The 14,553-nt window shown below is 46.3% G+C and overlaps 2 protein-coding genes across 4 annotated transcripts in view; one reads left to right on the top strand and one right to left on the bottom strand.

The window, feature by feature from the left end:
• The window catches only part of LOC147604011 (uncharacterized), a 73,289-nt gene extending 59,306 nt beyond the window's left edge, over positions 1-13,983 (bottom strand). For 2 of the 3 annotated variants that reach the window (XM_086795508.1, XM_086795507.1), the window contains exons 1-3: positions 13,828-13,983; positions 13,585-13,730; positions 13,240-13,382 (exon numbers count right to left, since the gene is read on the bottom strand). In XM_086795508.1, coding sequence (XP_086651634.1) covers positions 13,240-13,382; positions 13,585-13,730; positions 13,828-13,909 — 371 coding nt within the window. In that variant the 5' untranslated portion in view covers positions 13,910-13,983. Of the gene's footprint in view, positions 1-13,239; positions 13,462-13,584; positions 13,731-13,827 lie in introns of those variants that run through there. The other variant, XM_086795509.1, reaches the window with a different exon arrangement.
• LOC147604012 (uncharacterized) lies at positions 2,120-3,239 on the top strand. Its single transcript, XM_086795612.1, has one exon. It carries the CDS (start codon positions 2,260-2,262, stop codon positions 3,034-3,036), a length of 777 nt encoding a protein of 258 aa, XP_086651738.1. The 5' UTR covers positions 2,120-2,259; the 3' UTR covers positions 3,037-3,239.
• Positions 13,984-14,553: the final 570 nt, after the last annotated feature.

Below are 14,553 nucleotides of genomic sequence, written 5' to 3'. Positions count from 1 at the left end.
GAGTACTCTCAGCTCACACTACCGATGACCGACTTATTGAAAGGTCGTGGACGTAAGTCCAATCAACCTATCACTTGGAATAACGATTTGGATATGGCCTTCAGACTTTTGAAAGATAAAGTCAAGGAAGCACCTATCTTAGCATTACCTGATCCTAGTCGGCCTTATGTTCTTGAAACTAATGCCAGTGACTGTGCTATCGGGGCTGCTTTATTTCAAGATGGTAGACCGGTTGCTTTTGAAAGTAAAAAGCTAGCCGACACTCAATCTCGTTGGCCAACCCTTGAGAAGGAGCTTTATGCTGTGATTCATGCTCTCAAGGTTTGGAGACATTATTTATATGGCTCCAAGTTTGTGGTATTGACTGATCATCAGTCAATCAAGTATGTGTGTGATGCGGATGATTTGAGAGGCAGGAAAGCTCGTTGGGCAGAGTTAATGCAAGATTTTGATTTTGAGATCCGTTATCGGAAAGGATCCATTGCAGATGCGCTTAGTCGGATTAGAGAGGTGAATACTTTGTCGTTCATCGAGATTTCTACTGACTTATTTCAGTCATTGAGAGGGCTTTGCAGGACTGATAGTTATTTTGGTCCATTTTGGCAAAAGATCCAGGACGGGAGCTCATTGATTGACCAAGACTCGGTGATTGCGCAGTCTATCATTCAGGCTGCAGGAGGTCAGTGGATGATTCGGAATGGTTTACTATTCCGTAATGACAAAATTTGTGTACCACAGATCCCGGACATTAGGTCCAAGATTCTGAAGGAGTGTCACGACGCCCCTTCTGCTGGACACCCTGGGGTACACAGGACGCTATCATTAGTGAAACACACTTTTTATTGGCCGAAGATGAAAGGGTATGTAGAAGATTATGTTCTCAAGTGTCAGATTTGTCAGGCAAATAAAGCTGAACGATTTAGACAGGCTGGGTTGTTGCATCCTTTGCAAATCCCAGGTAATAAATGGGAAAGTATTTCCATGGATTTTATTACCGGATTGCCAAGAACACATCAAGGCCACGATTCTATTTGGGTTGTGGTAGATCGCTTGACAAAGATGGCTAGATTTTTACCGACCCGGAAGACTATTACAGCTATGCAATTAGCTCGGCAGTTTATCGAGCAATTGTTTAGACTGTACGGGTTACCGCAGGACATAGTCAGTGATAGGGACTCTAAGTTTACGAGTGATTTTTGGAAACTTGTTTTTGAGAAGTTGGAAACAACTTTGAATTTAAGTTCCTCAGATCATCCTCAATCTGATGGCCAGACTGAAAGAGTGAATCAGATTTTGGAGGATATGCTTCGAGCATATGTATCCAAAAGACAAAGTTCATGGGAGGATTATCTTCCTATGTTAGAATTTGCATATAACAGTACTAAGCATACGAGTACAGGGTTTAGTCCTTTCATGCTTATGTACGGTTTTCAACCAAGATCACCTGTTACAGTAGGATTCTCAGGACTTCAGCATGATGCAGCACGTAATTTTTTGCAAGATATGCAAGAAATGTTACAAGTTGCGAAGGAATCTATTAGAAGTGCTCAAGACCGAGACAGGTTTTATTCCATAGTCACAGGGGACGGCGGGGACGCCGCCTAGGAACGCGGGGACGCCGACACGGGACGGCGCAGGGACGAGGACGGACGGACGTCCCCTGACTGGCGTTTCAAACCGGGGACGGCGCAGGGGACGGCGCAGGGACGGGGGACGGCTGTCGGGGACGGCCTGTGCGGGGACGGCAGATAGCCGTTGCGCCTGCCCGTTTCTGGCCGTTGCGCCTGCGTGCCGCGTGCCTGCCCCACTGTAGCCGTTTATGGCTGTTGGGCTTGGGCTCTACTAGCCGTTTATGGCTGTTGGGCCTTGGCCCTCTCTCTCTCTTGCCTATCTATATAAGAGCCCACCTCTACAAGGCTACAAGCTGCCACACACAAGTTCATTGCTCATTGCTCAAGCTTCTTGAATCTTCTCAAGTTCTCTCGAGTCTCTTCCAACTTCCAAGTTCCAAGCTCTAGGGCCTAGGCTCTCACCTCTCCCTCAAGCCTCTTGAGTCTTGACTCTTCCAACTTCCAAGCCTCTAGGCTCTCTCTCTCTCTCTCTCTCTCTCTCTCTCTCGTCGCCGCTGTAGTAGCAGCCCCCTCCTCTGCTCCTCTGCTCGCCCTTACCCTCTCTTGAGTAGGGTTTAAATTCAGTACCCCCCTGAGGGGGAGGGGGGGGGCTCCCTGTGGGCTATTTTCAGCACCCCCGTGATACAACATGGCCCCTAAACTGAAGTCATTTGCAACCATGGCCTCGAACCCACCCCCCCTTCCACCCCTTATCAAACCTCAATCCCCATGGGAGATCTTCATCATGGGAGAACTGAAGAAATTGCAGCAGGAGGTCTCCACCCTCAAAACTGAGCTGACACACAAGGAAACAAAGATTGCCAGTCAAGAAACAAGGATTGCTGGCCTCGAAGCTCAATTGCAGGACATCAAGAACAAGCAGGAGATTCAGGAAGCAGCCCAAGAAGCAACCCAAAAAATACAGGAAACACAACAAGAAAGCACAAAACCTCAGGTAAAATCAGAGAACTTTGTCAGTGAAGTACTGTCAGTCCTGAAAGAAAATGAAAGGGTCAAAAGCCTGGAAACTTTTGTTCGAATTGGGGGCTTGCCAGAAGATTGGTCAGTAGGTACCAACACAGATGAACAGCTAGAGGGATACATCTTGGATGTAGATATCATAAAGGAACGACTCACTAAAGTGGTACCTTTTATAGACCTTGGTGACCCAACTGACATTCAAATTAAAGGGAAACAGGCTAGGGTTCGATACTATGATATGATTGATAAGATCAAGGTAATGAAGCAGACTAAATCATTGCAAGGTACCTCGGTGTGGATTTCTGATGAGTTGACCCCACTACAACTAAAGAATAGAGCGGGGGAACTGGCCAAAGTCAGAGAAGCAAGGAAACAAGGGAAGTGGGCGGTCTATAGAGGAGGAAAAGCTATCATCAAAGATTTTAAAGGTCCACCCTCCTTTTGAAGGACATGAACTTGATACTTATACATATCTAATCACATTAAGCACATGGTGATTTTACCATTGTAACATGTAACTCTCATGAGTCATGAGAGCTTTGAAGTTAGTTTCTTTTTGATCCCACATGCACTTTTCTTTAACCGATACCCCGAAGTGGATTGTAACCAAAGATGTATTCTGATCTGTCCTATAGGTCAGCTTTGGCCTCGACAGGACGTTAATATATCTTTCTTTCTTCTTTCTTTCTCTCTCTCACTCCTCAAGGCTCAAGAGTCAAGCGGCAAGCCATCTTCAACCATGGCATCCTCCTCACGTGCCGGGGCTTCTCGTAGAAGGACAACGGGATGGACATGGTGGGAGGAGGTAAACTACACCACATCCGTTCATGGAGGCGGTTCTCGGCCATGGGTATGCAAGCTTTGCCCGTACCGGCGAACGGGTGGCGCCGACAAAGTGCGAGCCCACCTCTTGCATGAGAGTGGGCATGAGGTGAGGTTTTGCACGAATGTCACGCCCGAGAAGAGACGGGAACTTCTTGACAAGCTTAGCGTCTACGAAGCGGTCGAAGCGACAAGAAGGACACCACGAGTGGCCGTGGATCCCGCGACGATGGGGAGAGGAACTCAAGCCTCTACCATGGAGTCATGTGGTGGATCGGGATCATGCACACCATCACCTTCGCCATCAAGTCGGAATGTTACTCCATCCACGACACCGGCACCCTCCATCTCCACGGCCTCTCAATCATTACGTGGCCCACGGCGACAATCTACACTTGGGGAGAATTGGAACCCCAAGTTGAAGGAGGAGGTGGATATGGCGGTGGCCCGCTTCTTCTTCCACGACCACATTGCCTTTCAAGCGGCTAGGTAAGTGCAATCGATCATTGCCAATTCATCATTCATGTTTTCATCATCCTAGTCTCCTTCTCATTAGTAAATTACTTTCTTGAATAGGTCGGAATACTTCAAGGTAATGGTTAAGAAGATTGGGGAGTATGGCTCAACCTATACGCCCCCCTCATCCGAGAGCTTGCGCACTACATTGCTCGACAAGGAGAAGCGCATTGTAGAGCAAGCGGCCGACAACACAAAGCGGCAATGGGAGAGGAACGGAGTCTCCCTCATTGTGGATGGATGGAGTGACACCCGCAAGAGGAGTATTCACAGCATGGTTGCATATTCCCGTGGAGAGATGTACTTCATCTCATCTCATGATGCATCCGGCACTGGGAAGAGCACGGATGTGCTTGCGGCGGAGTGGGCTACCACCATGGAGATTGTTGGCCCCGAGCATGTAGTCGGCTTTGTTGCGGATGGGGAGCCTTCCAATAGGGCGGCGGGAGCTATTCTCCAAGGTATGTATGGACATGTCACGGTGTCCTTTTGTATGGCTCATTGCCTAAACAACCTCCTCAAGGACATCGGGGCATTACCATGGATCAGCCCGCTCATTGAGGAGGCCAACACCATGGTCTCCTTTGTCCTCAACCACCAAAGACTTCGGCATGAGTTCAACAAGAGGTCCTGTCTCTCTCTTCTCAAATATTCCGACACCCGGTTCGCCTACAACTTTCTCATGTTGGGCCGGTTGAAGGATTGTAGTGGTGCTTTGAGGGGGCTTTTCCTTAGCGACGAGTTTGTCGCCATGCAAGAGTCCCATACAAACACTGGCCAAGAGTGTAGGCTACGGGCAGATGACGCCTCTTGGTGGGAGCGTGTGAAGACCACAGATGCTATGGTGAGGCCCATAGTCCACCTGTTGAGGATTGTAGACGCTATGCAGCCATGCATAGGCAAGGTCTACGAGGCCATGGATCGCATGATAGAGAAGTTGAAAGACTTCGTGCCTGACGAAGACAGATACGAGGAGATCCATGCCTTGTGTCTAGGAAGGTGGAATTCCTACTACTCTCCATTGCATGCAGCAGCTTATGTGGTGGACCCAGAATTCCAAGGCAACAAGCAGGAGAGCGACCGGGAGGTGAGCGCCGGATGGAGGATCATCTTGGATCGTCTTGTGCCTGATGCATCGGTTAGGCGCAAGATCAGGGACCAGCTTTCGATGTACAGGTCGTTTCATGGCTCCTATGGCTGTCATGATGCACAGGTTGACCGCTCCAAAGTTGGTGCTGCTCTATGGTGGGAGGACTTTGGTTCAGATGGACCGGAGCTGCAGCAGCTTGTCATCCGCATACTTAGCCAGGCCGTCAACTCCTCTTGCTGGGAGCAACTTTGGAGTACCTACAGCCACATTGCCTCTAGGAAGAGGAACCGACTCGGGGTAGAGCGTGCCAATGACCTTGTCTTCGTCAGCGCGAACTTGCGAATGCTTTGCAAGAGCATGACCAAGAAGGCAGATTCCTTCACCGAGTGGGAGATGAGTCAACAAGAAGAGCAACGGGAGGATGAGGTGCAGGAGCAGCATGCCAGTGAGGATGAGACTGAGGATGAGCTTGATGCTTCTTTGGCAGCCGCACAAGCTACCCATGACCATGAGGCGAGCACTTCACGTGGATGATCATTCATGGATCATGATTCATGGGCCTTACTACTTAGCTCTAGCCTCTAGCCTCTAGTCTTCAGCACTTTTTTGTCATTGACTCATTTGAGTCCGTCCTTGTATTTTGCCTCCTTAAGGCTCCTGAGTCCTGACTCTTGAGTCATGACTCATTTTGTATCTACTTAATTATTATCTTTGACTCAAAATCTTAGCATTTTAGTGTAAATTTGTGCTCATTTTGATGTGCTTCCAAAGTAGAATAAGTGCAGAGTAGAAAATTTTAAAAAAAAAGTATTTTTTGAGTGCCGTTCCCTCCCCCGTCCCCATTCCCTACTTATGGCCGTCCCCCGTCCCGTCCCCGTCCCCGTCCCCCGTCTCACCGTCCCCCGTCCCTTGTGACTATGTTTTATTCTAATAGACATCGTTCACCTAGAGAGTTCTCTGAAGGAACGATGGTGTATTTGCGAGTTCTGAAAGATTCCGAGACTTTACGAACAGGTAGATCTCCGAAATTATCCCCTAGATACTGTGGACTATTTCGTGTTACACGACGGATTGGTTCAGTTGCATATGAATTGGATTTGCCTTCTCATGTGAAAGTTCATCGTGTATTTCATGTCAATAGACTTAAGGAAGTACTGGGTGGAGCAGATCAGTTAGTTACTCCTCAAGAAATCATAGATGTCCAGGACATGACATTTGTTCCGCACGAACCTGAAAAGATTCTTGGCTTTCGTGAACGAAGATTGCGTCATACGCTTATCACGGAATACAAGATCAAGTGAAAGGATCGTGTTGAGGAGGACGCTACATGGGAGACATTGACTTCTCTTCAGAGAGATTACCCTGGCTTTTTAGTGAGCTCAGGAGTGAGCTCTTAGAGGAAGGGGAGTATGTCATGTGCACAGTGGGTATCTACCGTGTGCTATACGCATGCAAGACTAGTTTCGAGGCTTGGGGAAGCTTGGAACTAGGCAGGCTGATTGACGAGCTGAGTTGGGGATATACTAACGGGCGGGCACCCAAGTATGGACGGGCGGGCGGCCAAGTGTGGACGCCCGATGACCGGCCAAGAGCCTATAAAAGGGTGGCCAAGGTTAGTTATTGCAATATAGAGAGTCTCGCGAGTTTGTGAGAGCTCTATGGTCTTGGAGCCTGGATCTAGTGCAAACATGCACTTGCTTTATGCAGCCGAGGCCGGCAACAATCTCGAGGCCCGCGAGGGCAGCTTCGTGGCGGTATGGGACGTCGCGAGGAGGAGATTGGTCGGTACGTCAACCTAGTTAGTTCAGCTCGTGGCTCGGTGGGGACAGCCAAGACCGTGGGCTCGCCCACGGCTGTCATGGTTGGGAGGTGAGTCAGGCCTGCACCCCCTTGCTTGTTGTTGTTCGTTTGTTTGCAGGTTTCAAGTTTCGAACCAAGATCGATCACGAGGGGATCCGTGGGGATTTGACAACAAAGACTTCCGCTGCATATCACATCGTTTGAAGAGTGATACATTCTCAGTGTTTCAGAAGTTTGTTGCTCATGTTGAGAATCAAACAGGCAAAACACTGAAGGCTTTGCGTTCCGACAATGGTGGAGAGTATATGTCCAAACAGTTTCAGGACTTTTGTGATGCTAAAGGCATCAAGAGGGAGCTCTCTACTCCTTATGATCCTCCACAAAACGGGACAGCAGAGAGGATGAACAGGACCATTCAAGAGAAGGTCCGTTCTATGTTGTCACATGCTGCATTACCTCATGGTTTTTGGGCTGAAGCTGTTATGACAGCCGTTCATCTTATAAACAGGTCACCTAACACGAGGCTTGGTGGGAAAGTGCCAGAAGAAGTATGGACAGGGAAGCCTCCGTCATACAAGCACTTGAGAGTGTTTGGTTGCGTTGCGTACGCGCACATACGCAAGGAAATGCGCACCAAACTTGATCCTAAGTCTCACAAATGCATATTCCTAGGATATGGTGACAGAGGTGAAATGGGGTATAGACTTTGGGATCCCGTGAATAGAAACATTATACGCAGCAATGATGTCATTTTTGATGAAACATGCATGTATAAGGAGCCTGCAAGGCCACAGGAGCCTAGCAGAGTCATCTTTGATGATGATGGACATCATGGACAACAACCAAGGGCTGTCAATCAGCCATTACAGCAGCAAAACCAGCCCTTAAATGGTGCTGAAAATGGTCCAAATGGACAGCCAGAGATGGCAGAAGATATCCCTATGGATATACCACAGTTAGAGGAGATACCGGACATGATATTTCAGCCTTATGGCATGGAACAGGAGCCACCAATAGGTGATATGCAGGCTGGACAGCAACCTGCAAATGATGGTCATTGGGTACGGAGGTCCACAAGACCCTCCAGAGCCCCTGACAGGTTTGTTCCACGGGTTGACTACTTGATGCTCACTGACTGTGGGGAGCCCTCATGTTATAAGGAGGCTTTACAGAGGGCAGACAAGGCTCTTTGGGAGCGTGCCATGAAGTCAGAGATGGATTCTCTGCACAAAAATGGAACATGGAAGTTGGTGCATTTGCCTACAGGCAAGAAGGTTTTGCCATGCAAGTGGGTTTACAGGCTCAAAGTTGCACCTGATGCAAAGCCAAGATACAAAGCTAGGTTAGTGGCTAAGGGCTTCAAGCAAGAACATGGTGTGGACTTTGATGAGATCTTCTCTCCAGTGGTCAAAATGACCACACTTAGAGCTGTGTTAGCTTTGGTTGCTCATGATAATCTGGATTTGATTCAGATGGATGTGAAGACTGCTTTTCTTCACGGTGATCTCCATGAGGAGATATATATGCAACAGCCAGAGGGTTATGCACTGAATGGAAAGGAGAAGCTTGTATGCAAGCTGAAAAAGAGTCTTTATGGGCTCAAACAGGCACCAAGGGAATGGTATCATAAATTTGATACATTCATGAAATCCCAAGATTTCAGGAGAAGTGACATAGATCACTCCTTATACACCAAGAAAGCTTTGGATGGCAGTCTATTGATCCTCATCTTGTATGTTGATGATATGTTGATTGCCGGAAAATCTCGTAAAGAGATGGATGCCTTGAAAAAGAGGCTGCATCATACCTTTGATATGAAGGATTTGGGTGATGCAAATCACATTTTGGGTATGCGGATACTTCGGGACAGAAATCAGCATGTGTTGTATTTGTCTCGGAAGGAATACATTGGCAAAGTTTTGCAGAGGTTCAATATGGACAGGGGGAAGAAGACTAGTACTCCTTTGCCTCCATATCTGAAACTCAGTGCTATAAACAGTCCACAGTCAGATAGTGACAGGGCTGATATGGCCAAGATTCCGTATGCTTCAGCTTGTGGCAGTCTCATGTATGCCATGGTTGCTACTAGGCCGGACATTGCATTTGCAGTGGGAGTGGTTTCTAGATACATGGCCAAACCTGGCAAGAAGCATTGGGAAGCAGTGAAAGGTGTCATGAGATACCTGAAGGGCACACAGGATATGTGCATTTGTTTTGGCAAACAGGATGCATTAGTGCATGGTTACACGGATTCGGATTATGCCGGTCATCCAGATAACCGGAAGTCTACTACCGGTTATGTGTTTACATTCACAGGAGGTGCTGTGTCATGGATATCCAGGATGCAGAAGTGCACTGCCTTATCTACTACAGAGGCTGAGTATATTGCAGCCACAGAGGCTTGCAAGGAGGCATTATGGCTATCCCGGTTAGTGGTTGATTTGGGTTATACAGGGGATATTCCATTGTTGCATTGTGACAGTCAGAGTGCCATCCAGTTGGCAAAGAACCCTGTCTTTCATGCAAAGACGAAGCATGTGGATGTGAAGTATCACTTCATCAGAGAGGTGATAGAGAACAAGCAAATTCAGCTTGTTAAGATTCATACGGATGACAACCCGGCTGATCTGTGACAAAGAGTTTGCCTCCGGAGCGGTTTGCTCATTGCAGACACTTGATGGGCATTGGATGAGGCCAGTTTCAGCCTTGATATGGCCTTGTATATTATCATGTACATGCTGATTTTTCTTTTCCTTCATTTAAGGGCACTTTGCCTTTAAGTGGGAGGTTGTTGGGGTAAAGGCATTATGCCCACCCTTATAGTGTGTACAAGCCCATAAGTTATAGTACATAGTACACTTAGTACTTTTAATGTACTAAGTGCACTATGTGTACTAGTGCAATATACATGTGTGATAGGGGAGTCACACACTCACACTTGGTGAGCTGACTTATCCCCACAACTCTCTCTCTCTCTCCCTTCTTCTCTGTGTATGTCTCCCACATGAAAACCTAACCCTAATTCATTCTCCCATTCAGGTGTGCCCGCCCTTATCAGGTGTTTTATCATTTTTCCTCACTCCCCGCATTTTTCCCCTATTTTTTCCCATTTTCTTGTGGCTTGGGAGGCAGTCCATGTGCTGGCCGACTGCTGAACTGGTCCACGACTACATCTAGGAGGTGGCCGACTGCTGTTGATCTGGCCGACTGGAGATGTGACTGGTCGTGGAGTTCTCAGGGCCAGTCGGCCTGCTGTAGGCAGCCGACTGCACATGTGGGGGCATATAAATAGGCCCCCAGCCCCCATACCACACTTGTATCATATTCGGGATCTTCTTGTGTATATCAGAGCAGAGTTACACGCCTACATCTCTCTTTCTCTTGTGCTGTTTTTCTGCCTGCGTTTTTGCTCGTGTTCCCAGATCTAGTCATCATCTCCGCTGCGTATTCTGACAATAGCTGGCCACTCTTGGAGAGGGAGAATACATTAGGACAGAGAAGCGAATGCCTCTCCAAAGGCCAAAAACAAAAAGTGGATCTCCTCTCCTAGGCAAGAACGCAACCTCATGAGCCGCTAAGGCTAATAGCTAAAGCCCCAATCAGGTAGCAAAAGGTCCAATGATGAAATTGCATGCCTAGGGAAAGGATTGCAGGCTTGGCTCGAGTCCTTTTTGGCTCATGAGATTTTCGGAGCCACCCAGTTTGGATCACCAATCATGGCAATTTGTCCGGATGCCGAGAGCTCTAGGTGGGAAGCAAATGCTAATCTCCAAATAGGACCACTTTCCCGCTGACTCCAAGCAACCCCGCAGGATGATGACCCTAGTAGTGTAGGTACATAAGAGTCCCTTGCTCTATAGAAAAGCTCAGGACAAAGAGGCCAATGTGAGGCGAAAATCACCAAAAATTTGAGAAAAGCCAATGGCTCGTCTTGAATACTGGTCACCACTTGACAAATGTCCCACTCCCTATTCGAAGCCACAATAAGTGGAAAGGACAAGACAACATCCCCAACATCATGCTCGATAGGTCGAGAATGTACATGACCACACGCGCGCGCAAAAAGGGGCTACCACCTTGACATAGCCACTCACTATTTGGGAATTCTCTGCACTTTCGAGGCTCCATAGTGTGGACATGACACCTCATAGCAGGGAACGAACGTCTATGCCAAGGGTCATGTGGACTAGCACCTCATGGTAGGGGACTTGTGTCTACACACAAAGGGCCAGTAGGCTGAGAAATTTGGTTCGCGGCGCACAGATTCACTTACGGTATTCCAGTTGGTCTAGGGACATAATGTCTACAGCAAAAACGACAGCTAGCTACAAGATAAATGTCACGTGCACAAAGCTAATCCTATTGCTACATAATCATATCCCTCATTAGGCAGCAATATTAGATGCATTTAGGGCATCTTCATCAGCATGCATCAGGTCGGCAATAATTTAGCATACATATATCAAGTCAACGGTAGTAGAATCTTGGTCGACAGTATTGTGTGAGAGTCAACAGCATTTATCCGTAATTATGGTGAAGAGTTTGGCATTTTATGTCACACATGTCATGTTAGAGGACAAATCAGCTAGCCGACAGCAATTGAAGCTGGCCGACCAACATCCAAACATCATGTAAATAGAAGTAGTATCGTTTCATCTCTCTCCATCTTGGGAGTTAGATCATGTATAGGCAAGAGAAGTAGTCAGTAGCCCTTTTGGGAAGCCCTATGGCCTATGTTATCTTTTTCCATGTACATAATACATTATACTGGAAAACCTGTCTATCTCTCTCTCTCTCTCTCTCTTCTCTCATGCGTTTTGCATTAATGTTCCTATAGGGTGCTTAAGGGCTGCGATTAAGGCATGAAATTTCCGCTATGTCACACTAAATGAAGGGGAGATTGTCCAATACACATTGTGCAATGCATGGCAAACATGCATGCCTAGAACTGTTTTCGCATGAATTGTTTTACTGCTTGCAAGATCTGTATGTGTAGTTTACAAGCAAGGGACGCCCTCTCGTGAACTATACGGGTGAATCTATATTCCAAACCAACCATGGGAAAGCATTGCCATGGATCTGCCTTATACACTATGGCAATGACGCAATATGGACAATTGTGGACAAGTTTTGCAAGCAAGCTCATTTATTGTCTGTCAGAAAGATCATAAAGGCTAAGTATATGGTCAAAATCTTTTTGTCACAGGTGTTTAAGCATCATGTAATGCCCAAGTCACTTGTGGGGGACAGATATCCGAGGACAACAAGGGAATTATGCTCAATTTTTCATCAGCTTATCATCCTCAAACGGATGGCAGAGTGAATGAGGGGCAAAAGCTTCCATAAGAAAGAATTGTTTTCGTGGACAAACTAAGTGCAATCCATTTTGTCAATTTTCAAATTTTCACCTAAAAATTTCACCCTTAATACTCAATTTTAGCATTCTCTCTCTTAACCCAACCATAAGCTAGGTTGAAGGTACTTTTCTAGCCTAAGTGCACCACTTTTTGCCACCTAAATTGATCTTGATTTCTCTAGCTCCATATTTGCTTTCATACTTTGTGCTTTTGTTCTTTACCTACACGTTCATAGGCGTTTGCCTCGACCACTCATATCTTGCATCACAGGCATGCACATACATTATCTAGTGCATCAAATCACTCAGCATATATATCCCTTCATGCTATGATTCGAGCGACATGATTTTATGAGGTATTTCCTCTTCCTTTAGTGGAATCATTGGTGCCTCCACTGGTGCCACCCGTTCTAGAATTTTTGACTTCCTCCACCATTGGATCTGGTGTGGTCTCTCCTTCCTTGGAAGGGGCTCTATTTCAATTTCTTCTATTTCTTCATCTGAAAGGGATGGAGCTATCTGTTCATCTAAACTTCTCCAACCTTTCGGTCACTTGTGAGTTCGAGCTTTGTCTATGGGAAGGACAACCCACCAAGTGTGGGAGGTGTTGCTTAGGGAATAACACTCAGATTAACTTTTAATTCCTTTCAATTTATACCTTAGTCATAGTACTTCATTCAATGTATCCTTAGATATTAATGGCCATAAAACTGAATAAGGTATCAGTACTTCATTCAATATATCCTTAGATATTAATAGCCATAAAACTGAATAAGGGATACCGCTTCAAATCCTAATTGATATAATTAGGGGTCAAAATAGTTTGTAGACATGGCACATGCATCAGGGGCTTGATGCATGTAAATTCCCCCCAGCTTATCTTGAAACCGAAAGTTGAAATGTCTAAAAAGAACCGAATAACCTTAGTAGAAAATATGTTGCTCTTCTTGCCACTTCAAGAAGCTTCTTAAAGACCACTTTACAACTATTGTATCAACACATGAAAATAATGTGCTAGCACATAAGGAACATTCAACTTTATGCCAGGGTACACTAAAGAGTACCTGTAAAGGTCCACAGACCGTCCCATGGCATCTGATTGAATGTTGAAAGCATTGTCTTTGTGCAGATTGCCACTGAAAATACTCCCTAGGATCTGGTACATTCCGGCTTGGACAGAGCTTCCCCACAAAGCATAGACTTCTCCCTGCATGCGGAAGGCAAGAGCATACAGAATTTGATGTAAGGCCATGAGAACGCACAGTTTGAGGTAGCCCAATGTCGCCCTGGCCAGAGAATGAAATGCCAGCATGTTGAAAATGCATGAGTGATGGGTACAGCATGACACAAAATTATGATGTTGAAAACACCCCAAAGAAACGGGTAAGGGGATGATTGTTTTCACTTACCAGGTCAAAGAGGGCTTCTTCCTCCTGGTGTGGAGAGAGAGGAGAGCCGAGTGCTTGTTCAAGCAGCTTGGCGCATTGGGCGAGCAGCGGCTCCCTGGCTTGACCCTCGGGCTTCCTCTCTGCCTGCTGCTTTAGTCTCTCCGCTTCTGCAAAAAAACGCACCCACAAGCACCCGTGTGATTGGTTGTTGGTGATGGAGGGTTTAAAAACCTAATGCACAGCAGGACGAATTAGGCAAGTCACCAGGGAGGGGGCCTGCCGCAGCGCAAGGTAAGCTCTGACCCTTTTTGGAGCGCGCAGGTCGTTGCGTTTTTGGAGGAGCCATAGCTCGGATGAGAGCACTAGCCCCAGAAAAAGTGTAGTGGACTATCTATTTACACATTAGAAAAGTAGGTTCTTACTTACGGAAACTTTTCAAAGACAATCACTAAGCATTCTCAAGCTAAGTGCACCAAGGTTCTAGAAAAGAACTATTCCCTCTCTACAACCATCTCTCTCTGTCTCTTGCACACACACACATGCACATGCACATGACCCTCTCCCTCTCTCTTTCACTTATACATACTCTCAAATGTTGAAACTCTCTCTCTCTCTCTCTCACACACATGCACACACATATACACACCTACTCTCTCTCTCTCTCACATACACACACACTCACATACACACACACATACATGCACACACTCCCTCTCTCTTCTTACACTCTCTCACACATAGAAGCGCTCTCTCTCTCTCTCTCTCTCTCTCTCTCTCTCTCTCTCTCGCACACATACACATATGTAAATAAATAGTATATACAATATTATGTTTTAGATACATAAACCTATACATAGACACATATACTTATACATATATACATGTATTTAAAAATATAAATACAAACATCGATATAATTTAATTAATTTTGATTAAATTTTAATGTGAGGAGATGGGTGATAAGTTGTGGTCACTTTTAAATATATAGAT

The sequence above is a fragment of the Cibotium barometz genome, chromosome 62 (genome assembly GCF_041138505.1).
Source record: "Cibotium barometz isolate CiBa-2024 chromosome 62, ASM4113850v1, whole genome shotgun sequence".
Classification (NCBI taxonomy): Eukaryota; Viridiplantae; Streptophyta; class Polypodiopsida; order Cyatheales; family Cibotiaceae; genus Cibotium; species Cibotium barometz.
This window is presented reverse-complemented; position numbering and strand designations above follow the sequence as displayed.